Raw genomic sequence first — 26,280 nt, forward strand, 5'->3', positions numbered from 1 at the left:
GCAGCTCTAAAGAGTCCTGGTTAGACCACACTTGGAACATTGAGGCAACCAGAATTGAATACATAGGAAGGATGTGGAAGATTTAGTGAGGTTGCAGAGGTGGCTTACCAGGATGCTGCCTGGACTGAAGGGCATGTCTCATGAAGAAAGGTTGAGGGAGTTCGGGCTTATCTCATTGGAGCGAAGGAGGATGAGAGGGGACTTGTACAACTCTATCAAAATGATAAGTGAATAGTCAGAATTTTTCCCAGGGGCTATCATGAGGAGGCATAATTCTAAGGTGATTGAAGGAAGATTGAGGGGAGATGTCAGAGGTAGGTCTTTTACCACAACCATTGGCCGTGTATTCCAAACACCCAGCACTCTGCGTAGAGTCGGATACGTTAGGTACAGTTAAGCAACTGTTGGATAGGCACATGGATGATTGTAAAATGAAGAGTGTCTGTGTGAGAGTGGGTGTGAATGTGTTTGCATGTGTGCACTTTTCAAAGGTTCATGTGTATGTGTCTCAGCATGAGAGAAGGTCTGCATGCATGTGAGTATGTAAGAGTGAGAGTGTATAGTATAGTGTGGTTACCTGTAATGTGACATGAGCCCAAGGTCCCAGTTGAGGCCATGATGTGCACACACACACACACTTACAATCCCTCCCACACACAGACACGTGTGCATGTGCACACATACCAAGTCAGTGGTGTGAATTTGCATTTGTAGAATTGTAATTGCAGCTATACTATTTTGTTCAAAAAGCATACAATCTGCATGCAGGTGAAAGTGAGGACTGCAGATGGAGATTTGAGTGTGTGGTGTGGTGCTGGAAAAGCATAAGGTCAAGCAGCATCTAAGAAGCAGGAGAGTTGATGTTTCGGGCAAAAGCCCTTCATGATGCATTCTATCTGCATGCAGCCAATCCATGTAACATTTTATAAATTCCCACTTTGGAAATGACTCGAGATTAGCATACAGACAGACTCAAATTTGACACCTTTACTGCATTGTTTGAGTTGAGATTAGATTACTAAAATTAGATTACTTACAGTGTGGAAACAGGCCCTTCGGCCCAACAAGTCCACACCAACCCGCCGAAGCGCAACCCACCCATACCCCTACATCTACCCCTTACCTAACACTTCGGGCAATTTAGCATGGCCAATTCACCTGAGCTGCACATCTTTGGACTGTGGGAGGAAACCGGAGCATCCGGAGGAAACCCACGCAGACACGGGGAGAATGTGCAAACTCCACACAGTCAGTCGCCTGAGGCGGGAATTGAACCTGGGTCTCTGGCACTGTGAGGCAGCAGTGCTAACCACCGTGCCGCCCACAAAGGAGATGTCACCTCCTTTTATAAAACCTTAAGTTATCTCGATAATGTAACTTGAAAGAAGTTCTGGGATTTACATATAAATGAACTGAAATCTGCAACCCATTCTAAAAGATGCAAGACTTAACAGCAATCTAGGTTTGTTCAATATATCATTTCAGTTTCATGATACCGTGATCTTTTGCTATAAATTCTGTCTCTTATGATCCTGCTCCACAACTACATGATGAAGGAGCAACACTTCGAAAGCTGTTGGACTATATTTTAAAATAATGAGGAGCAGGATGCAGGATTGTTGGTGATGTGAGCTAGTCCTCCGTTCCCGCAGGTGACGCTGTAAGGCGGAAGAGCAGGGGGCTGTTGCGTTGGTGATGTGGAAGAGTCCTTCGTTCCTGCGGGTGGCGCTGTGAAGTGGGAGAGCAGGCGGCCGTTGCGTTGGTGATGTGAGAGAGTCCTCCGTTCCTGCGGGTGGCGCTGTGAAGTGGGAGAGCAGGCGGCCGTTGCGTTGGTGATGTGAGAGAGTCCTCCGTTCCTGCGGGTGGCGCTATGATGTGGAGGAGCAGGAGGTGAGGGACGAGGCCTCGGACGGCGAGTGCAGTGGCACGAGTGTGTGGGTCAACAGTTTGTCTTCTCCATCCTGTTGTTTTCTTGGAACTGGTCTGATCAAATCAAAGATATAATTTAATTTCACACTCTTTTTTTTTCCGGGGGCGGAGTGTGGTGGTGGGGATTCCCCGCTGTCCGGGTAAAGATGTCGCGGAGTCTGTGGATGGGTGATGTAAGTGTGAGGCGCCGCGTTGCCAGGGGTTATGGAGGCGAAGGGGTGAAAGTGGGGAGGGCAGTGAGAGGGCCCGGGTCGTCAGGGCAGGAGACCCCCCCCCCCCGGGGACTGGATGGGCGGGAGCGGGGGTGACTCATCTCCTGCAACGGAGACCACATCTTCTCTCTGGACGAAGCAGACATTGTCAGACGAAATAAGAAATTGCTGGGAAAGCACAAGAATGCCTGGCAGTATCTGTGGAGTGGAAATAGATTTATCGTCCAGTGACCCTTCTTCACAACTGGAGTAGACTGGGAAAAAAAACATTGCCAGTGTTTATAGTCAATAACTGTAATCATGTACTAGAAAATAAACCATGAATTCTATAGTCTCTATAATGACCAAGCTGCACCCTTTCCCATCTTAATATAAATTATGATCTTTATTAATAATATAAACATGTCGAAGGAGTATTGGCATTCTTGTAATATGCCCTGATGACTACTAAACTGAAAACTTCTGTAGCATGTCTCCTTTTGTTCATTGTCTTTTTTCAGCAATATAATGTGATTCTTTATGAAATCCATTGGTGCACAATTCTTTATTTACAATTTTTATTTTAATAATGTTGTTTTGGGGATTTGAATTTAGTTGGCACCTGGCAAGCATTTATTTCCCTTTGTAATTGCCCTTCATTAGGTGATGATGAGATCGCGACAGTTGAGTATTTCAGAGAGCACCTAAAGGTCAGTTGTATTTTTGATAGTCTGGAGTCATATGTGGGCTAGACAGGACATGGACAGCACATTTCCTACCCTGAAGGGAATGAGTGACATGGATGAGTTTTTAAGCATGTACGGTATTTTCAAGATCATTATTAATGAGGCTAGTATTTTATTCGAGGTGTATTGATTACTTAAATTTAAATTCTTCTAGATTTGATAAAATCTATGCTGCGCATTGTGCCTATATTAGTTGTTTTTAAACAACTTTATGTAGTTTCTTCGACTTTGCTACTTCTGAGAAATTTAACATCATGTTTCATTACCAGCATTTATATTGTGCAAACCATCATAATATATTTCTCAGCCTCACTGGAGTGTAGATTACTGTCATCGACATTTTGTAAGTGAATGACCTTTTGTTTATGATTGATGAACATTAGATTTCCAATTAGCTATTGGTGTTACACAGAACAATTTCCTTCTGATATATACTTGCCTGCCTCTAGAGGATTTTGAATCTTTAGAATTCATTACCTGGAAAAGCTGTGCACACAGTCATTGTGTTTATTCAGGACAGACTTTGTTTTGACTCAAGAATTGACAGATATGAGGATGAGTGGGAAAGTTGAATTGTAGTCAGAGGTAAGCAATAATCGTATTGAATGGTGGAGCAGGAATAAGGGGCTACAGTAATTAGCTACTTATGTTCATATTTCTTATCTTGCAGGATCAATGTTGTGTTAGATATCACATTGATTCTCCTGGAGACTGTGTATTGTTTAAACTTCGGCAAGCTCTGCATTTATCACCATTCCTAGTTGTGTTCAATCTAGTGACTTGCTAGATCCAAATTGTTGGGAGGACAGGCTTTTAAATGAGCAATATATTTTGAACATTGTACTATACAACACAAGCTTGTTACAACACTATATGGGCACTGATTAATTTTCTGTCATTTACAGTAAATCTTATCTGCTAGAATTCAGAGAAAAGACAACATGGATCTCTTCAAAAGAATGAGGGAAACTTGGCGGGCTATTAATTGCCTCCCAAAGTCTGACTGTGACCTGAAAATATCACCTGTACATAAGTTAAAAATCACACAACACCAGGTTATAGTCCAAGAGGTTTATTTGGAAGCACTAGTTTTCGGAGCACTGCTCCATCAAGTGGTTGTCAACAACCTGATTAAGGAGCAGCGCTCGGAAAGCTAGTGCTTCCAAATAAACCTGTTGGACTATAACTTGGTGTTATGTGCTTTTTAAGTTTGTACACACCTGTCCAACACCGGCACTTCCAAATCATGACCTATACTTACATATATGACCCAAGAGGATCTCCAGTGGAGAATGTTGGGTGGGTTTTTTTCATGGGAGAATGACCTTCATTGTATGGTGCAGTTTAACGCAGCTTGCTACGTTGTTTTCTGGAACAATAATGGTTAAACAATTTGTCAGGATATGAAAAGGTAAAGTTGGCCTGAAGGATCTAGCTGTATTCTGAACATTCAAATGTTTCTTACAATTTGCCAGTTAGCAGCCTCTGAGCAAACAATTAACCGTTTATTTCAATTCAAATATACATCCCATTAATCTGATGAGCACTGAAATAATGCTTGGACTCATTTTGTATGTTATTCTGCAGTTGGAAAACTACATGGATGAAAATTTTATCTCAAGAGCATTTGCCACAATGGGTGAAACTGTAATAAGTGTAAAGATTATTCGTAATCGAGTGACTGGGTAAGACTATTTGTTTTATTCATAAATAACAAATTACTTGTAATCTTAGATTGTATCCATTAATTTATTAGAATTTGGTTGATTTAGTTATTTGATTTACCTCAGTGCTTTTATTTTCAATGAGTGCACATGCACTTTGCCATTCATACTTTATTAAAAGGAATGATTTAGAATGATAGAACTAAAAAGCCAGCACATACTGGAGACTTGTTATAAAACTGAATTCTTGAAAATGCTCCTATAAAGTTAAGTTTTAGTTATTTGAATGAACCTGTTCAAACATGTTATGACACACTTCCAGGACAGATAGAACTTGAATCTGAACCTTCTAGTCCATAGGTAGAAATACGACCTTCCTTTGGAAAAGAGTAACAATTTAGGATTTTCAAGTTTTGTTTGGTTATTTTGAGTTAATCAGTAACAAATTTCTTTTTATAACTATACAGTGTTTAAATGTAAAAGTTGGTATGAGTTACAGAAAGAAAATATGAAATCACTTACAGCCATCAGAATACCTTGTAAAGTGTGATTACATTCATAAGGTAGGGAAATTTGGCAAGTTCAACCAGTTCATATAGCACAGTGCCTGATGCAGCAGTTCATCAAAATGATTCATTTCTCCAATGTTGGGTCAAGAGAAAATTTTAGTTAAAGCTCTGACAGAATTGCCTGTGTTAATTTTTAATAATGTCTTGTGACCTTTTGGTTCAAATGAGTAGAATAAATGGAGCCTAGGTTTAACATCTCATCTAAGAAAAACGTACTTCTAGATGAGCAGCTGAAGTTAGAGCTGAGGTTCTGTGCTAAGTGGGGCTTGAACCCATAACTTCTGACTCATGTGAGAGTGCTAGCCTTGGATATTGACTCAATTTGCTTAATCTTGCAAACTTACAATAAATGTCACTGTTGTATTCATCAAACAGTTCCTGGGTATGACATGTTTTTTTCTTTTCCTGTTGTATCCCCTCAGTCTATACACATTAGAACAATAGATTGCAGTCAGTAAATAAGTAATGAAATTGTTAAAAAGTTCCTGTCACAGTGGCTCAGAGGTTAACAGTCCTGCTTCACAGAACCAGGGACCCAGGTTCGATTCCGTCCTTGGGCAACTGTCTATGTGTAGTTTGCACACACTCCCCAAGTCTGCATGGGTTTCCTCCAGGTGGTTCGTGTTCCTCCTACAGTCCAAAGATGTGCAGCTTAGGTGAATTGGCCATGCTAGATTGCCTGTAGTGTTCAGGGATGTGTAGGTTAGCCATGAAAAAAACAGTTACAAGGATGGAGGAGGTTGGGTCTAGGTGGAATGTTCAGATAGTCTGTGTAGACTTGATGGGCCGATTGGCCTGCTTCCACACTGCAGGGATTCTATGATTCTATCCTTTCTGCTTCATAAGCTTAAATAACTGTTAAAACTATTATAACTTTCTTGTCGACATGATTGTTCCCTAAGCCTGAATCGTCTTGGCTCAGTGATACCATTCCGTTGGCTTGAAGACTGTAGGCTCTGTGAAATGTGAGGTGACCCTGCTTACCACTCGTGTGGACATAAAAGATCCTATGGAACCATGCAAAGATCACTCCATCTGTCCTGGCCAAAACATATCTTTAAATTATCATCATTGAAAGTTTTTTGGTATAATTTATGCAAATGCTATTTGTGGGACCTTTGAGAAAATTGACATTGTCTGCTATATTACAACAGATTTACTTCATTGGTGCCCTGAATTTACTAAAAGTGACGTGTAAATCCAAATGATTTGTCATTGGCAAATTTTTTTTTTAAACATTTGAAGATTGAAAGCATATAATATTTAGATCCTCTTGGCTATTTTTTTTAATTCCCTGAAGTATATTAGTCATCATGAAAATTGTTGGCATACATATAGCATGCATTATTCAAACTGAGATTGCTATTTAAGTTTTTCTCAGTGAAGGTTTTAACATTTACTTTTATTTTCAGGACGCCAGCAGGTTACTGCTTTGTTGAGTTCGCAGACCAGGCTGCTGCAGAGCGATGTCTTCTTAAGATTAATGGGAAAAAACTTCCAGGTGCTTCACCTGTGAGTATTTTGGTGAATTTGTTCAAGAAAAGGTGACAACTATGGAAGAATTGTGGAATAAATTTTGAACTTGACTGATTGTAATGTACTTTGTTACATTGGTTTATAATGCAAATGCCTATTTCTGCTGTGATCTTCTGATTGCCTATTTTGTAACTTTAATACCTAAAGACCCCGATCTGTTTAATTTAAATAATTTTACTGCTAATCGAAATGTTTGCAAAGGCATCTTCTGAGGTTTGCTTATTGCATAAATTGTGGCTAATAGTTTCTTACAGAGCATTTCATATTTTGCTGTTCAAACTGAGATTGGATGGTGAGCAGCTTGCCACGAGATACTGAAATTGATGACTTCTTAAATAGTACTTCATTCCCCCAAATTAAAATTTGGTTGCGGCAAAACATAACCAAGTAATCTCGAGTTTTCTCATTAGTTTAAACAACTCACATTCTGTAATAGATTCCATTTGTATTGTTGTCCTTATATTACAAAATCATCTCAGTGCTCTTTATACGTTAGAGACTAAAATAGATACGGTGCAAAATAACAAAATTATAAGTAGAATAAAAGTAAACAAGGGTTAAAAGAGTGGGGCGAAAGTAATATTTAGCATGTGTTTGAAAGCAGGACAGTATAAAAGATTTGAGATGGGAATTACAGAGGGCAGAGAATGAGAGAGTATCTGCTACATTTGGAACATTGATAAGTTGACTAGCTTCAGGAGAATGGTATGTGCCCAAACATAGGCTACTGTGATCATGTTGTACCAGGCTGTGCAGATATTTAAAGGTGAGGATAAGAATTTTTAAGTTCTTACGTTGTTGGAGTAATATCAGAATGTTAATTTCCTGCGGTGTTGCCAGTAACAGTAACCACTCCTAGTGTTTGGATATACTGTCAATTATTCATGAAACATATCAAGCCACAGTACTATAACAATTTATTTTATTTCTGCTAGCAGCCCAGAAGATTTAAACTTAACTATGCCACTTATGGAAAGCAACCAGATAACAGGTAATTCACTACAGTATTTTCTGCAGATAGAGTCATAAAGATGTACAGCACGGAAAAAGACCCTTCAGTCCAACTTATCCATGCCGACCAGATATCCCAACCCAATCTAGTCCCACTTGCCAGCACCTAGCCCGTACCAAATCCTTCCTATTCATATACCCATCCAGGAGCCTTTTAAATGTTGCAATTGTGCTAGCCTCCACCACTTTCTCTGGCAGCTCATTCCAGGCACATACCCCCCCCTCAGCATGATAAAGTCACCCCTTAGGTCTCTTTTGTATCTTTTCCCTCTGACCCTACACCTGTGCCCTCTAGTTCTGGGCTCTCCCAACCCCAGGGAAAAGACTTTGTCTATTTATCCTCTCCATGCCCCTCATGATTTTATAAACCTCGATAAGGTCACCCTTCAGCCTCCAACGCTCCAGCGAAAATAGCCACAGCCTAATCAACCTTTCCCTATAGCTCAAATCCTCCAAACTCTGGCAATATCTTTGTAAATCTTTTCTGAACCCTTTCAAATTTCACAACATCCTTCCAATAGGAAGGAGACCAGAATTGCATGCAATATTCCAAAAGTGGTCTAACCAGTGTCCTGTACAGTCGCAACACGACCTCCCAACTTCTGTACTCAATACTCTGGACAATAAAGGAAAGCATATCAAACGCCTTCTTCACTATCCCATTTACCTGCGACTCCACTTTCAAGGAGCTATGAACCTGCACTCCAAGGTCTTTGTTCAGCAACACTCCCTAGGACCTTAGCAATAAGTGTATAAGTCCTGCTAAGATTTGCTTTCTAAAATGCAGCTCCCCACATTTATCTAAATTAAACTCCATCTGCCACTCTTCAGCCCATTGGCCCATCTGGTCAAGATCCTGTTGTAATCTGCGGTAACCTTCTTCGCTGTCTACCTCCAATTTTGGTGTCATCTGCAAACTTACTAACTATACCTCTTATGCTCACATCCAAATAACTTATATAAATGATGAAAAGTAGTGGACCCAGCACCGATCCTTGTGGCACTCCACTGGTCACAGGCCTCCAGTCTGAAAAACAACACTCCACCACCATCCTCCTTCTACTACCTTTGAGCCAGTTCTGTATCCAATTGGCAAGTTCTCCCTGTATTTCATGAGATCTAACTTTGCTAATCAGTCTCCCATGGGGAAGCTTGTCGAACGTCTTACTGAAGTCCAGAAAGATCATGTCTCCCGCTCTGCCCTCATCAATCCTCTTTGTTACTTCTTCAGAAAACACAATCAGGTTTGTGAGACATGATTTCCCATGCACAAAGCCATGTTGACTATCCCTAATCAGTCCTTGCCTCTCCAAATACGTGTAAATCCTGTCCCTCAGGATTCCCTCCAACAACTTGCACAACACTAACGTCTGGCTCACTGGTCTATAGTTCCCTGGCTTCTCCTTACCACCTTTCTTAAATAATGGCCCACGTTAGCCAAACTCCCAGTCTTCTGGCACCTCACCTGTGACTATCGATGATACAAATGTCTCAGCACTGGGCCCAGCAATCACTTCTCTAGTTTCCCAGAGAGTTCTACAGTACACCTGATCATGTCCTGGAGATTCATCCATTTATATGCATTTCAAGACATCCAGCATTTCTGCCGCTGTAAAATGGACATTTTTCAAGATGTCACCATCTATCTCCCTACATTTTATATCTCCAGGACCTTTTCCACAGTTTAGTATCTTCCCCATCTCCTGCGGCTTCACAGAAAGGTCGCCTTGCTGATCTTTGAGGGGCCCTTTCTCTCCCTGGTTACCCTTTTGTTCTTCATGTATTTGTAAAAATCCTTTGGATTCTCCTTAACCCTATGTGCCAAAGCTATTCCATGTCCCCTTTTTGCCCTCGTAACAGCTGTGTTACGATCGAGCCCTCCACAATCACCTGATGAAGGAGCGTCGCTCCGAAAGCTAGTGTGCTTCCAATTAAACCTGTTGGACTATAACCTGGTGTTGTGTGATTTTTAACTTTGTACACCCCAGTCCAACACTGGCATCTCCAAATCATGAATACTGAATCAGAAAATTGTCTTGTACACACTTAACAAATTCCTCTCCATCTAATCTCTTAACACTGTGGCAGTCCCAGTCTATGTTTGGAAAGTTAAAATCCTCTACCATAACCACCCTACTATTGTTAACTGATATCTCTTGACAAATTTGTTTCTCAATTTCCCTCTGACTATTAGGGGGGGAGTCTATAATACAATCCCAATTAGGAGATCATTCCTTTCTTCTTTCTCTGTTCCACTCAAATAACTTTCCTGGATGTATTTCTGGGAATATCCTCCCTCAGTACAGCTGTAATGCTATCCCTTATCAAAAATGCCACTCCCTCTCCTCTCCTGCCTCCCTTTCTGTCCTTCCTGTAGCATTTGTATTCTGGAACATTAAGCTGTCTCACCTGCCTTCCCTGTTAGGCCTCTTGCATTGAAATAAATGCAGTTTAATTTATCAGTCCTACCTTGTTCTCTGCCCTGACTGTTTGACTCACTTTGTTTCTCAACTGTACCAGTATCAGATTGATCTCTTTCCTCACTATCTCCCTGGGCTCCCCCGACCTTACTAGTTTAAATCTTCCTGAGCAGCTCAAGCAAATCTCCCAGCCAGTATATTAGTCCCCTTCCAATTCAGGTGCAATCTGTCCTCCTTGTACAGTTCACTTCGACCCCAGAAGAGATTCCAATGATCCAAAAATGTGAATCTTTCTCCCATATACCAGCTCCTCAGCCATGCATTCATCTGCTCTATCCTTCTATTCCTACCCTCACTAGCTCATAGCGCTGGGAGTTATCTACTATATTACTACTCTCGAGGACCTCCTTTTTAAATTCCTGCCTAATTCTCTGTATTCTCCCTTTAGAATCTCAACCTTTTCCCTTCCTATTTCGTTGGTTCTTGCTGGTCCCTCTCCCCGTTGAGAACATTCTGCATCTTTTCTGAGACATCCTTGAACCTGGCACAGGGGAGGCAACACACCATTCTGATTTTTCGCTGCTGGCCACAGAAACATCTGTCTGTGCCTCGGACTAGAGAGTATCCTAACATAGTCAATCTCTTGGGACCCGACGTATCCATCATTGCATTAGAGGCAGTCTAAATACAGAAACTTGGCTGTTCATGCTACATTCCCCTGAGAATCCATCACCCCTTACATCTTCCAAAACAGCATACTTGTTTAAAATGGGGATAGCCACAGAAGATAGCTTAAAAATGTGTTGCTGGAAAGCGCAGCAGGTCAGGCAGCATCAAAGGAGAATCAACTTATGCCCGAAACATTGATTCTCCTTCTCCTTTGATGCTGCCTGACCTGCTGCGCTTTTCCAGCAACACATTTTTAAGCTCTGATCTCCAGCATCTGCAGTCCTTACTTTCACATAGCCACAGAAGAACCCTGCACTACCTCTCGTACCTGTCCTGTCTATGTGACTGTATCTGTGACTTTTCTCCCTTCCTATAACTTTCATCCATCCCCTTGCTCTTGTAAATTCCTCATTGCCTCTAACTGTCACTCTAAACGATCCATTCGATCTGATAGGATTTGCAAACAACGGCATTTATTGCAGATATAACCCTTAGCAATATGTAAACTCTCCCTAAACCCCCACATCTAACAAGAAGAGCATATCATTCTACTAAGGGCCATTTTTGCTTCTTCCAATCTACATACTCAGAAAATAACAGTCTTATTCCTCTACAAGACACTGCTCCAGGCTACTTTAGTACTTATGGCTTATATTTTTAAGTTTAATCAAGAGACATATATCAATAAAATATATAATAAAGAACCCACTCCACTCACTATTTTAGATTTACAGCAAGGCAATACTTAAACTATTCACTTATCTGTTTCTGTGCTGTGACCTCTCCCAAACAGGTTCCTCCAAGATTAGTTGTGAACTTCACTGTTTAAGTTTTCCAAGATGCACACTGATGTCCAGCGATACATGAATTCAATAGCAAAGGCAGTAACTGGACAGGTTGACTGCTGTGTCAGTTAGCAGTTTGGGTTTCTTTCTCTCCATCTTTCTTTCTCTCCATCTATCTTTCTCTCTCTCTCTCTCACACTCTCTCTCTCTCTCACATAGTTAAGTAGCATAAAAAAGTAAATAATAGGTTTCCCTTTAAAAGTAACACCAAGTTCATCAGTTTCCTGTCCTACTTAAAACTTCTGGATCCACACTTTTTTCTACTGTATTATTTTTTACTTAATTTTCCACGCAAGATTCATATCTCATTCTCTATTTCTACCAGAACATTGATCACTGAAGTTCTCTTCCCTGTGCTCATTGACATTGTTAACTGTTTCCTTTCCTTAAGTTTGTCCTCAACATTTCCAAATTTGCTATCATCACTCTGTTTTAAACAAAAGCACACACTATCCTTGTAAACTTCCACAACATCTCTCTTTCCTCTCCAAAGTCCTTAACTATATCACTGCCTCCCAAACACTTGCCCATCATTCTCAGATTTCTGTATCTGCATTTCTCCAATCAGCTTTTCTACAACTGCACTGAAATGTCTGAACTATAAATAATGTCCGTATGGCCGAGGTGTACTATACGTACATTCTTTCAAAATCCTTATAGCCTTTGATTCAGTCATCCACATCATCCCCCACATTACTGCTGTTTTCCACCTGAGTGGGACTGACCTCACCTGATTCTGTTCTTATCTGCGTTTCGTAATTAGAGAATTTGCAGAAATAGATTTTCTTAATTCCTCTACACCATTAATGCTGCAATTCACCAAGAAGCTATCTTTTGCTGTCTTTTATTTATCATTGAGTTGCTATCCTTGATTAGTCAAAACTATGACATCAGTTCAACATTTATGATGGCAACACCCAGCTTTATTTCATCATTATCCCCACTGCCATCGTGTTGTCAGATTGCCAGTTCAACATTCAAGAGGCACAATTTGCTCCAGTTAAACACAAGTGTGAAGTCATTGCCTTCGCTCCTATACAAACCACCATTCCCTCATCAGTTATATCATCCTCCCTACTACTGTCTTAATCGGAGCCAGACTGTTTGAGAGGTTGATGGCCTGTCTGACTGTGAGCTGAGCTTTTGATCCAAATATCCTTTCCACTATGAAGGCTGCCTACTTCTGACCCACCTCCAGATCATTGCCTGCCTTTGCCTCAATGTCATCTTGTTTGCTGCAGAAATACTCACACATGCTGTTATTTCCTCCAGAACCTACTTATCCAAACAATATCCTGACTGGTGGGCCATTTTCCAATATCCGTGAACTCTTCATGTTTTACCTATATCCCAGTCAGTTGGACCAAACATTAATGATTGTGTCTTCTGCCATCTAAACTTAAACCTTGAGTTGCCACCCTAATCATTTTAGTTTCTCTCTCTATCTCTTTCTCTCTCATTCACTCTCCTTGTAAGATTCTCTTTAAAACCTTTTCTTTCACCAAACATTTAATTAACCCTCTTTGTGGTTTGGTGTCAGTGTTTCTCTCTTCATGGAACTGTGCAGCATCTTGGGATGTTTTCCTTTGTTGAAGGCACTGTTTAAATGTAAGTAATTATCTAACTAGAAATGCTGAAGTGGTGTTTTTGAAGTGATGTTGTGTAGTTAGCCATGCTGTTATATACAGTGGTGACAAGCATCAGAAACATAGTCACTGTGTGTTAGCACACCTAACTACTGCTAACCAAGCATCATGAACTGATGAACAACTCAATCTAGCATATAACTTTTACAAATGTATCATTTAAAACCATGAAACAGGGTAGTTAGATATTTAAGTGGGTTTGGGATCAAGATAGATTGATTCTATTGGGTAGTACACTTTTTATAGAATATGTCTACTGAAAATAAATCAGAATTTGTCTCTAATGCAATAAGTATAATTTTAATAAATGCTTTGATATTAAATCTTTTCATTTTAAAAGTAATATTTAATGCTTGGATATTAACATCCTTTTCCATAGTCCTGAATACTCACTGTTTGTTGGAGACCTTACGCCAGAAGTGGATGATGGAATGCTTTACGAATTTTTTGTTGAGAAGTACCCTACGTGTAGAGGAGGAAAAGTGGTTTTGGACAATCTGGGAAACTCCAAGTATGTAGAACTTGCGTATTACTTTTGCTATACAACCAATGTTCTTTGTGCTACAAACAGTGCTATAGTCTATAATTTGGAACCATAATCAATGTTCATATTTGTGATGTCTTGAAACTATTTATAATGATTGCTTAGGTGGAATAGGACAGTATATTTCTACCATGTACAGTGTGCCATGAAGCAGAAGATAAAGGTTACACAATTTGGCGTGCAAGGTATCTGTTATTGACCACAGCATATGTGTAGACACAAAGCAGATGACTGTCTCCTCCACGTGTCCAAAGTTAAAATGAAAGACATTTAAAATGAAATTTTCATTCTTTCTAGCTGTAGACAATAGTTTAATAACATTGAATGCAGGTGTGCAATTATCTTTGTAGTCAGCAATGATGTGTTAGAGCCTGCAGGAAAGAAAGTTTATTTTAGAAAGCGTCAGTCAGCAGCAGTTGTTTCATTAAGTTTGTGCAAGGTTGGAGTTAATCACTTTCTGAAAAAGGAATCATGTAACTTCAATTTCTTCTTGCCTTTTGGGTAATCCTGGCAAGGTAGCATTTATTGCCATGCACTCCTTTACACCCCCAAAATCCCAAGGTATACCAAAGATATTAACAGGCACAGGTTTGCCTATTAGACTGTTTTAACATCTTGTGCTCGCTTAATTGCTAGTTCTAGTGTATCCCGGATTAATTTGTTGCTATATTTGGTGCTTTAGTACCTACATTATCTTTGAATTAAAATAAATCTACTTTATGTAACTGAAGATAAACACTGGAACTAAGAATATCTAATTTTGGTTGATAAAAGTAGACTGCTTTTGTTTTAGTTTGAGAACTCATCAGAGCCTTGCGATTCATTACAAATGCTCTGTTTAATGTAACCTTTAACTCCCAACCTCCGTCCTCAACCTCCAGCTCATTCCAGGTTATTGACCTGAAAATAATCAGCTTAAGAATGGAACAGTGATATGAAATACAGTAGAATTTATTTCTTTTGCAGAGGTTATGGCTTTGTGAAGTTCTCTGATGAAACTGAACAGAAACGAGCACTTTCTGAGTGTCAAGGTGCAATTGGTGTCGGAGGGAAAGCTTTAAGGCTGAGTGTGGCAATACCAAAAACGTAAGCAACATTGGAGAAAGGCACAAAAGTTGGGTGTTGCACTTTCTACACTTTCATTCTGAATGTTTATCCCTTTGCCACTCTTGAAATTTATGTGTACCACACGTTTAATATTTACTTTGTAGTACTAGAAACAAGAAATTCTAATTTAACTAAGGCAGCATTGAAACCATTTCTATCACTAAATGAAATACCATGCATCCTTGCACAGATTTAAGTGTTGCCGGACAGGAATCTCAGTTTCTGAATGACTGAGCAGAAGTAGACTTCTAATTGCCTCTACTGTGGCCTAACTGTTCACATGTAAACAAACAGCCACTTCCCCTCTCTGCTAGTCCTGGACTTGCTCCCTATCTGTGCTTTTAAGCTTGGGTGGTGGCAGGCTGCGTCATGCATGCAGTGTGCTTAAAGTATAAGAAAAAACATTGAAAATGTTGGATACAGAATGAGCTCATTGCAGATTCAGTGTCTTTCTTAAAGGCTGTGATGCATGCCCAACCCCAGCAGAAATGTTTTACGAAAGAGGCAGATGGAGAAATCCTAGTCCCAGGAAAAGGGAGGAAATGCAAGCCTCCTGTAGGAGAAATATAAAATGGAAGACCGTGTTATTGAAAATCGTTGTGGCTTTCACTCCTGAAAGCAGCAATGAGCATTCCTGCTTTAGCCCTTCATGGTTTGTTGTCAGCTTTCCAGTTCTGGACACGCATCAATGATGTGTTATAGACCAGGCCAGATTCCCCCTCAAGAAAGTACCCCAGACCCTAACTTTGCTATTTGTTTTAAGCAGGTGTAAAGTGAATATTCCAGGAGTGGTGGAGCTGACCAACCACTTAGCTTTAAACAAAACAGAATTTATTTACAAGATTAGTGAATGAAGCACAAATGAAAGAGAACAGAATGCAGAATAACTTAACCTATCCAAAAGCCCAACAGATTATCCCAATGTAATGATGCTGTTCCAAATACTCGCAACAATCCCTGTAAACACCCCTTGTCACAAAAGATAAGATCAAACATATGGTCTTACAGAAGTCAGAGAGAGAGTACCATGGATCTGTTTCTTTGGTTCCAGCAGCTTCAAAATGCTACTTTCATTGTACAAGCTTTTTTTAAATTTGAAAGCCGTTTGCTTAGTTTATTATCTGTTAGCAATAATCAAACAGCCCTAAAACCCATCCAAACCCAGACTTTTTGGAAAACCAAGAACAGCATAACCTTGTTAAAGGAGCAGCATTGTCATAGATGTCAGTACTGCTGAATTCTTCAAAAGGTTCCTGTACCATTGCAGTGGCAGAACATAGCTGAAAAATGTGTTGCTGGAAAAGCGCAGTAGGTCAGGCAGCATCCAAGGAGCAGGAGAATCGACGTTTCGGGCGTAAGCCCTTCTACAGGAATGAGGAGGGTGTGCCAAGCAGGCTAAGATAAAAGATAGGGAGGCGGGACTTGGGGGAGGGGCGTTGGGAATGCGATAGGTGGAAGGAGGTTAAGGTGAGGGTGATAGGCCGGAGAAGGCGTGGGGGCGGAGAGGTCGGGAAGAAGATTGCAGGCCAAGAAGGCGGTGCTGAATCCGAGGGTTGGGACTGAGATAAGGTGGGGGGAGGGGAAATGAGGAAGATGGAGAAATCTACATTCATCCCTTGTGGCAAAACATAATTCCATTTAAGCAAAGTCAATAAAGTTTATTGTCTTTTTTTTCTCCTGTGTTTTATTAGCTCGCTAAAATCTGGTTACAAATTCTGTTTCTCTCCTTCCACCACTATCAGCACCTCTCAGGGTTCCTACATGTGGACCTCTCCAGTTTTCCCTGGCAAAGAATAGCCTAATGAATGTCAGTGAAACATCCCAATTTTTTTTTTACAACTGCAACTAAAGGAATAAATTATTTGCAGTAGCACATAAAGTAGCTCAGGTGTGTTGTTGTACAAAAATATACATTTACATATAAGCTTTGTAAGGCCTGTGCTTATATTTATTTCAATGAAAAAATGGTTTTCAAAAAAGCCTATTTTAGTATCTTTGAACCTTTGCAGCAATTGTGAACAATTCTGATATATATACTTTCAGGCAAATGTTTTTGGCATGCAGAAGTATGCACTAAATCAGTGAGTGCATTTAGATGAACTATTATTGATAATAGAGTGCCTCACAGTGATTAAGAATGGCATAAAATAATGCTGCAAGTAGGTTCAGATTTTTAAAAATTACCAGCAAACCTTCCCTTTACTTTAAATGAAAAAGCAAGGCTGATGGATTCCCTGTAAGAGGAGCAAAAGTCAAGGCACCTAAAGAGATTTTGACAGATGGTGGAACTGTTGATATTCAGACAGAATCCTTTATATTTAAACAATCCAATCAATATGCAGTTATATGAGGAGTTTCCAGTTAAAAAAGTTATTTAGGGCAGCTTTTAAATTACTATTATGTATATTGTAATCACTTTAATAATGTAGGGAATTGCATATCCTACGTGCATCTTGCAAAAACCCACAAAAAGTGATGTAATACATGACCAGAATCTTTCTCTCTAATGTTGGTTAAGGGATAAATATTGGTCTTGACACTGCAATGAGTCTCCTGAGGAACTTTGAATTTTGTTTCATGCAGTGAAAATCACCATTTTTAATTGGCACAGTGATTAGCACTGCTGCCTCACAGCGCCAGAGACCCGGGTTCAACTCCCGCCTCAGGCAACTGTCTGTGTGGAGTTTGCACATTCTCCCTGTGTCTGCGTGGGTTTCCTCCGGGTGCTCCGGTTTTTTCCCACAGACCAAAGATGCGCAGGTTAGGTGAATTGGCCATGCTAAATTGCCCGTACTGTTAGGTGAAGGGGTAAATGTAGGGGAATGGGTCTGGGTTTTCTCTTCGGAGGGGCGGTGTGGATTTGTTGGGCCGAAGGGCTTGTTGGCCCATTCAAATGTGTGAAAAAATTCTGTATTTAAGCAAATGTGTTTCAATATCACTGTTTGCTCAGACATAACATTAACTTAACGGCAAAGGAATTGAGATTCTGAAAAGATGTACATTTAGCAGATGAATGAAATTTACTATATATTAAAACATGTAACATTTCAAATTAAGCATGTAGAATATCAAAGTTGGGTCTACATTCCAAAAGGGTAAAATTACAGTCAAAACTAAGAAGGTCTGTTTTGCAGGCAGTCTGAGTTACAACTGTTAAGTTGGAGATATGTTCCCAATGCTAAAAATGGCCATTGTAATCAACCTGTACATGCTCAGTTTCAGTGTGACATAACATGTATGTCCAGTTGCACAATTCGTTGATGGGAGTTGGAGATGCATGATGCCAGAACTCAGCTGAATCATGTCTATGGATCTATGACATTACTTATGTTATCTCACTTTAACAGTCAGATGTTTCCCGTAAATGTTGAGGAAGAAAAATTTTGTTTCCTTTTTAAATTTGCAAGTGATCTTTCAGCACCAGATAATTGGTGACACAGCTCTATTTCATGCCCTACTCCAAATCGCTGGCCATTATTCATCTGCAAGAATGTTTTTCATTGTTTTCAGAATTCTCACTCCTGATAATGGAAGATGCTGTCAGGTTAACTTGCTGTTACAACAAAAACTGTACATTAATTGAATTGCTAGTCACGGACTGCAACGCTTCACCTAGTGGTGATTTTGCCCATTAGCACAGCCATTTCAAAAACATTTGCTTGCTTGTTTCTTTTTTTTGGTAAATAGAATAAGTGGTCAGCAGTAACAATATGGAAGAGTTTGCATCTGTTTAGTTTACATGTTACTGAATCATTTTGTCCTGTTGTAACAAATTCAAATACTTTTAACTTTCAGCAATCGTGTAGTGAAGCCACCAGACTACAGTCAGACATATACCTACAACTATAACCAGTATTACCAGCCATACCAGAACTACTACACTCAGTGGGGGTATGATCAGTACACTGGGAGTTATAGCTACAGCTATCAACAGTATGGCTATACGCAAAGTACAATGCAGGTAAACTCATTGAAAACCTACAGCTATAAGCCACTAGCTCCCCCTCACCATAACTTGTACAGATGTTACTCCATGTTGACAAGTCTAGTGAAAACCAAGAAACATTGTCTTGTCAAATTTGTGTTATAGAGACTATTTCACAGCATCTAGGTAAGCTCGCTCCTTAATTTCTCTCAGGTTGAAATCTCTCTTGCTCAAGAAGTTTGATCTTGCCCTTATTGTCTACCTCATGTTAATTCGCCCCATCCACCTACTCATACACAACATGTTAATTCGCAGAGTGAAATTGAATGGATTATTATCTGCAATTTGAAATTATGAAACTAGAGACTATAAATTGAAGCTATTTGTTCACTACTGATTAGTTATTTCACAATTTGGAGCCATGTGAATCACAAGGATAACAAGTATGAGTAAGTTATTTAGACTGTGCTTGTAAGCTTAATATTTAAACAGCTTGCCAACAATTCCGTTAATGCAGCACTTGGGATAACAAATGAAGAGACAAGCTTTCTTCAATTGTAATTTGGTTTAGTGGTTATGTTAAATGTGGAAAGCATAGTGAAACTTCTTTCATCTCAGTGAGCTTGGTTTCTATAGGACAGTTTCTATTATGCATTTTCTTTGTATGTTTTGGTTAAGCAGATTTAATTTCCAACAAAATGCCTTCAGTGCTTCTGTTGATTAAGTGGACAATATGAAGTTAGTTGAAGGTGCAGTGAAAGGTGTTGAAACTGAGCCATTCAATCGCGTTTTCCTGCTGGTAATGATGCACTTTTCCTATTATTAGTTTCATTGGCTTCTTGATCCGGTCTAGAAGTTTTGAAACAGTGACACATTTTGGCCACCTTGCACTTCACTGTCAACTTTGGTAAAATGCTTCGTTGCTGCAGAGTTCTTGTATGCAAAGATTCTCCTATCTATTAATTAAGCTATTTGTTTGTAGTGCCTTTAATTTAATTGTAATGACTTCACATGGGTCTCTGCATTTGTTGATAACCGTTGGCAACATTGTTTAAAATGTGTTTTTGGTAAAGAGGTGGATATTTTAAAATAAACCACAGTATATTGTTATCTGTTTAAAACAAAGGTACTCATTTACGTATGATTCATTTTATTTGCAGAATTATGAAGAAGTAGGAGATGATGCTTTGGAAGGTAAGTACAATAGTTAAACTTTTCTCTTTATTGTTCAAACACACTTATAATCATACCTTATACAGATAGTTTCTGTGACACTATACTTTCATAGATCTTGTATGTTATAGGTAAACTAAATTTATTCAAGTTTGGTCCAGAAGTTATACAAATAAAAACAGTTATGGTATTCTCCCGCAGTACTTTTCTTTATCTATAGTTCCCATCATAATTTATTTTCCATTCTCACTCATTCAACATCTGTCTTAGTGATATTTGTCAAAAGGAAGCCTTATATACATAGAAATTAAGAGCAGGGGTAGACCATTCACCCCACTCCATTCTGCTGTACGAATCCAAAATATCATGGCTGATCTGATTGTAACTTCGAGCCTACATTCGTGCCTACCCTGATAACCTTTAATCACCTTGTTTAACAAGAATCTATCTACTTCTGATTTAACAATATTCAATAATTCTGCTTTGACCACCTTTTCAGGAAGAGTTCCAAAGATACTCAACCTTCAGAGAGAAAAATATTTGCCTGATCACTGTTTTCAGTCTCTGTCATCTTGTTTATAAATATTTCAGAAAGAAGGGTATTTTTCCAGTTATATCTCTTGGTACTAGTTCCACTTCAGAGCTGTCAAATCTCACTCTTTCATCCTTTACTAATACCCTGTAATATTTTCCTGCTTCCTGTGTTCATCTAATTGGCTGTTAAATGTTGTCATTAATTCTCCTTCAGTAATTGTCATTGGACTACATGCTCTGGAACCAACCTCTTGAATGCTGTAGACCTTCATTTCAACACTCGGTTATATCACAGCTTATCCTCAGATGAGATGTTCATTGGGTGTTGGTCCCTCTTTAAAACATTAAAAGAAATCCTTAGGTACTCTGGCCCCAGATTTTCCTGCTGATTTCATCTTCATGATATAAGGTGCAAGGTCCCAAATATGGAAAAAATCATAAATTAACGAAGATGTCACATTATATTTCTCTGTTATTGAAAACAGTTCATTTTTGTAGTTTACCCCCAGTAAAATCAATGGTAATCACAATATTCCTGGATTACAGCCGTTTCTCATAAAGCGGTGATACTGACTTTACTGGTGAATCAACTAAGTAATCGCTTTGCTTCTAGATCAACTTCTCCCACTTCCTAGTTGGCTCATTTGTCCAGCTCCCAGTGACCTCCATGTAGAGTCTGATTTATTTCAAAGGGTTAATTTGATATGACTATGTTAAATTCCTTTATGTTCTTAGAAATATTTGCAGATCAAGTGAAAGAATTATTTGTTATTCAGAAAATATTGAATCCGATTAAATTAATATCAAGACCACCTAGCCAAGCTATCCCAGTATATCAATAATTCCAGCATCAACCTGACGATGTGAAAAATTGCCCAGGTATGTCCTAAACACAAAAAGCAAGACAAATCCAAGCTAGCCAATTACTGCCAAGTCCGTCTACTCTTGCTCATCAGTAAAGTGAAGGAAGATGTCATCAACAGCACTACCAAGCAGCTGCTGCTCAGTGACACACAGTTTGGGTGCCACCAGGGCCACTCATTACAGCCTTGATTCAAACTTAAACAACAGAGTTGAATTCCTGAGCTGACATGAGAATGACTGCCCTTGACATCAAGGCTGCATTTGACTCTGTGTGGCATCAAGAAGCCCTGGAGTTCATGGGAGCCAGGGGTAGAAAACTCCAATAGTTGGAGTCATATCTGGCACAAAGAAAGATGTTTATGGTTATTACAGGTCCGTCATCTCAGCTCCAGGGCATCTCTGCAAGAGTTCCTTGGGCTCATGTCCTAGGCTCAAATATTTTCAGCTGTTTCATTAATGATCTTTCCTCCACCATAAGATCAGTAGTGGGGATATTTACCAATGACTGTGCTATGTTCAGGACCACTTGTGACTTCTCAGCCACTAAAGCAGTTTGTGTCCAATTGCAGCAAGACCTTGACCATATCCATGGGCTGAAAACTAACATGTAAAATTCACGTCACACAAACACTAGGCAGTGACCATCTCCAATAAGAGAAAATCTAACCATAGTCCTTTGATATTCAGGGTGTTACTATCCCTGAATTCCTCCCCTTCTCTCACCAAACCTCAATGTTGTGTGACAGTCATTGACAATAAATTGAAGTGGACTAGCCAGATAAATACTGTGGCCAAGAGAGCAGGTCATGTAACTCATTTCCTGATCCCCAAAGTCCGTCCACCATCTACAAGGCACGCGTTAGAAGTATGATGCAATATTTTCCACTTTGTTGGAGTTACACTCATCCAGCTATGTTCAAGAACCTTTCAGAACAAAGCAGCCCACTTGATTGGCGCCACATCAACAAACATTGACTCCCTCCACTACCAAAGCTCAGAGGCAGCAATGTGTGCCAACTACAAGGTGTACTGCAACTAAATTCACCAAGGCTTCTTTGACAGCACGTTTCAAATACATAACCATTTTTATCTAGGACAAGGGCAGTAGAAATATGGGAATACCACCACCACTTGCAAGTTTCTTTCCAAGCCACTTGTCATCCCGACCTGGAAATATGTTGCTGTTCCTTTAGTTTACTGGGTCAAAATCCTGGAATTCCCTCCTTAATGGCATTGTGGGTCTGCATGCAGCACGTGGACTACCGCAATTCAGGAAAGCAGCTCACTGTCACTTTCTCAAGGGTAACCAATGATGGATAACAAATACTGGTCCAGCCACTAATACCCACATCCCACAAATTAAAAAAGTGAAAATGAACTACAACAGCAAGTAACTTGAATTTAGGGAGGCAAGACACATGCATTTGTGCGATGATGTTTTGTGACACTTTAATGTGGATAACTGACTGGGCGATTTAATTTTCTAACATACTGTGACTGAGATTCGTGCCAAAGGTGATTCTTTGTCAGAATGGAGATTGATTCTCATGAGCACTTACTTGTTAATTTCTACATGCGTTGCTTCCTCATCTGCAAAAAGTCAGACAGTCGCCCCATTGTCAACATCTGATATGGATGATGAAACTGCTTGGTACTCAGGTTCAGGAACAACTTTTTGCAAGGGGTTAAAATGGGTACATAATTTTAAAATGTTTTATCCTGTTTATTGTCAATTTCAATGTCACAAGATTCTCAAATTATAAGAAAATTTTGTTCCAAATGTACAGCAGGTGCGCTGTTACATTTGAATGTTGGGAACTACGTACAACAGCTGTCTCAAGTTAAAAAATGTAATGTCACCATAGCCCTATCAGACATTAGGTCTACTCCCTCATTAGAAAGAGAAATGACTGGTGGTAGTTCAACCTGAGGGTCACCACACTGCAGGCAAGGGGACAGGTTGAGAAAGGAAGTCCTTTGTGATAACTTCAGCCAGTGAGGGAATTGAACTCATGCTGCTGTCATTATTTTGCATTGCAAACTAGCTGTCCAGCCAACTGGACTACTACAAGTGCTGAAAGAAAAGCATTGGCTATTTTCTGGTTTAAAAAGTCTATTTCTGTTAAAATTAGTTTTATGTCACCACTGGTGTGTTATAAACTTACGTACACATCAGTAACAGATAAGGTATTACAGGGCTGTTGTATAGTTCGAGCTGTGCCAATTGAAACTGTTCTAGTATATTTCAAGAAGAGTGTGACATTATGAAATTGGAATTAACATTGATAAAAGGAAGTGCCTAAAGCAATTGATGCTTCCCCTTTTTGTCCATTTTATTCTGAAGTTGCTATCTGTACTGCAGTTCCTTGGGCACCACTTACACAATGGTATCTCAACAAAGTAGGTATTCATAATACGGGAACCCAAACAAGCCGTTTAGTCGAGAGGATGTCACAGCCATGTGCAATCCTGTCATCCACACTCACACGCCTTTCAGCAAGAGGCACTGGGTAATGATTAGGAGTGGAAAACCTTGGCTGATATTTTTTCCCCTCTCTTACTAGCGAAGCTGCTTTTAGAACCCTGACTGTAACCCTGGCTCAGATTGAGATCGAATCTTGGACCTCTTTGGCTCGGTATTATTCTGTTTGACAGTACTTAAGCATAAACTGTGAAACTATTTGGGTAACCACATTAATATTTGAAAATTTTTAAAGAAAAACCATGTGGAAATATGTTCTGATGCAGACCTAAAATTCTTGGCAGTTGCTTAAAGCTATTTTGTATAAGCATAAATATAAATTGAAAATTAATTATAGACAATAGGCATAGCATATACTGTGCTAGCCAAATAGAGTCCCTCTGCATTGTAAAGGAACTTTAACAGATCTGTCTCATTAATGCACTGATTATGCTTATTTGGCTCAGTGCATCATGGGAATATGCCTCTTCCTGCTCAAGGATTCTCCTTTCCGGGTATATTCCTTCAGCCAGGAGGATGGGGTGGACAGAGCCAAGGACTTCTCCACGACTACAATCACCAGTGCTGTTCCATGTTCTGCTGACAAGGGGTGCATTTGACTTGACGAGACAATGTAAGTTTGTGTCTCCAATGAAAACTTTATTTCCGGTGCACCTCCATCCCCTTGACGCCTTTGTGGGAGAGTCACGAATGGCTGAAAGTCCAGTATCTCCCGATTGTAGCCATGATTGTAGGTGAGGCAAGTAGTTTAAGCCAAACAATATCACAGTAGGCCAATATTCCTGTTTTGGAAGTACTGTGAACAAAGTATTTCATTTTTTTGGTGCATTAGTTAGAAAGCATGCATTCAGCTCTCAGGTTGACGATGAATGGAATTCAGCCAGTGATTGATTGTGACACTCAGTGAGACCTTGTCGAACAATAAATCCCACAGTCTAGCTCTCTTCACTTTGTTGGAGAAATTAATGGAGAACATTATAGCATAGAAATTCACTGCAAGCGCTTATCTCTACATTACAAGCCTAATTTTAGTGTCAACAAGAGGCCGGTTGTTGCAGCAAAAGGTTAATAATCAGAATATTTACAATAAATTGTAAACATTTGACTGCATTGATCAAACTATGAATTTTCCCACTTCCCGAAACCTTAAATCTATTTTTTTAGATTCTTACTGTTATTTTATTTCCTCATTTCCAGATTCTTTCTTTGTTCTTTCTGCTCTTTATGAATTTTCAGTTCCCACCATGTTTCCCTCTGTCTTTCCCTTTCTTTTGTGTTGGCTCATGGCTGTGCTTGTGTGAAGGTACTGCAATGTTTTGCTATTGCCTTCCACAGATGGCTGTGTAGTCTCTTATGGTCTCACTGCCTGCCATTGGCTTATATTAAAAGTATTTGCAGTTGATACTCAGCTTATTTGACTGTGTTATGGACATCGCTTTCTTGACCATCAATTCCTGGAGAGGGACTGGAATCTGCAGCTTCCAGCTCAGAGTCAGGAACAATACTGACTGCACTGCAACGACTCATCACCACCTCTTGGTTTCTGTAGAGTAGATATTGTCAAAGGAAGCTGCAGTTCTGAACGTTGGACACATGATGGTGCCAGAGCAGTGAGATTGGATAATACAATGTGTTAGCCTTGGACTCCAAAAGTATACTATTGGATCTTTTATGCTCTGTTCGTTATGATCCAGAGGATATGTTCTCGCATAGAGCTGTCTCAGGACAGCTTTGGTCTCTGATCATCAGGGTTATTCGCCCTTCTCTTTTTCAGCCCTTTCAATAAGACCTATTTCTCCATGTCTAAACTTTTGTGCTGTGACCCCATTTTGACATTTGGGGAGTGTCAGGTAGAGGAGAAGGAGCACTTGGGAAGGTCGTTGGTAATCTGTGAGACCAGAGAAACTGTAAAGGTGGGATAGTTTGGAGCAAAGCTGTGAGGCCATTCTGAGGCAAGATACTTAAGAGTCATAGAGTTGTACAGCATGGAAACACAACCTTCGGTCCAAATATCCTAAATGGCAGATAGATGGGTGACAGTGAGGGGAACTGGGAGGAAGCAGCCAGTGCAGGGACCCCCTGCGGCCGTTCCCCTCAAGAACAAGTATACCGTTTTGGATACTTGTGGGGGGGATGACTTACCAGGGGTAAGTAACGGGGCTCAGGTCTCTGGCACGGAGCCTTTCCCCCTTACTCAGAAGGGAAGGGTGAAGAAGAGCAGAGCAGTAGTAATTGGAGACTCGATAGTTCGGGGCACAGATAGACGGTTTTGTAGGAACGAGAGAGACTCACGTTTGGTATGTTGCCTCCCAGGTGAAAGGGTACGTGATGTCTCTGATCGTGTTTTCCGGGTCCTGGAGGGGGAGGGGGAGCAGCCCGAAGTCGTGGCCCATATTGGCACCAACGACATAGGTAGGAGGAGCGC

At 40.0% G+C, this 26,280-nt stretch overlaps 1 protein-coding gene and 1 long non-coding RNA gene across 6 annotated transcripts in view; one reads left to right on the plus strand and one right to left on the minus strand.

Annotated features, from left to right (window-relative positions):
• The first annotated feature begins 1,580 nt into the window (after window positions 1-1,580).
• Window positions 1,581-26,280, plus strand: part of LOC122563506 (tRNA selenocysteine 1-associated protein 1-like) — a 33,229-nt gene continuing 8,529 nt past the window's right edge. The window contains exons 1-9 of one of the 5 annotated variants that reach the window (XM_043717305.1): window positions 1,941-2,102; window positions 4,454-4,551; window positions 6,512-6,611; window positions 7,571-7,626; window positions 13,606-13,737; window positions 14,737-14,856; window positions 18,673-18,838; window positions 19,963-19,996; window positions 24,302-24,468. In XM_043717305.1, the coding sequence (XP_043573240.1) occupies window positions 2,076-2,102; window positions 4,454-4,551; window positions 6,512-6,611; window positions 7,571-7,626; window positions 13,606-13,737; window positions 14,737-14,856; window positions 18,673-18,838; window positions 19,963-19,996; window positions 24,302-24,438 (870 nt within the window). In that variant the 5' untranslated portion in view covers window positions 1,941-2,075 and the 3' untranslated portion in view covers window positions 24,439-24,468. The other 4 variants (XM_043717306.1, XM_043717303.1, XM_043717304.1 and 1 more) reach the window with 4 other exon arrangements.
• Window positions 2,109-26,280, minus strand: part of LOC122563509 — a 45,170-nt gene continuing 20,998 nt past the window's right edge. Inside the window, exons 2-3 of the long non-coding RNA XR_006315622.1 lie at window positions 4,128-4,235; window positions 2,109-2,395 (exon numbers count right to left, since the gene is read on the minus strand). This is a non-coding gene — a long non-coding RNA (uncharacterized LOC122563509). The remainder of the gene's footprint in view (window positions 2,396-4,127; window positions 4,236-26,280) is intronic.

Source organism: Chiloscyllium plagiosum, chromosome 27 (genome assembly GCF_004010195.1).
Source record: "Chiloscyllium plagiosum isolate BGI_BamShark_2017 chromosome 27, ASM401019v2, whole genome shotgun sequence".
In the NCBI taxonomy this organism is placed as follows: Eukaryota; Metazoa; Chordata; class Chondrichthyes; order Orectolobiformes; family Hemiscylliidae; genus Chiloscyllium; species Chiloscyllium plagiosum.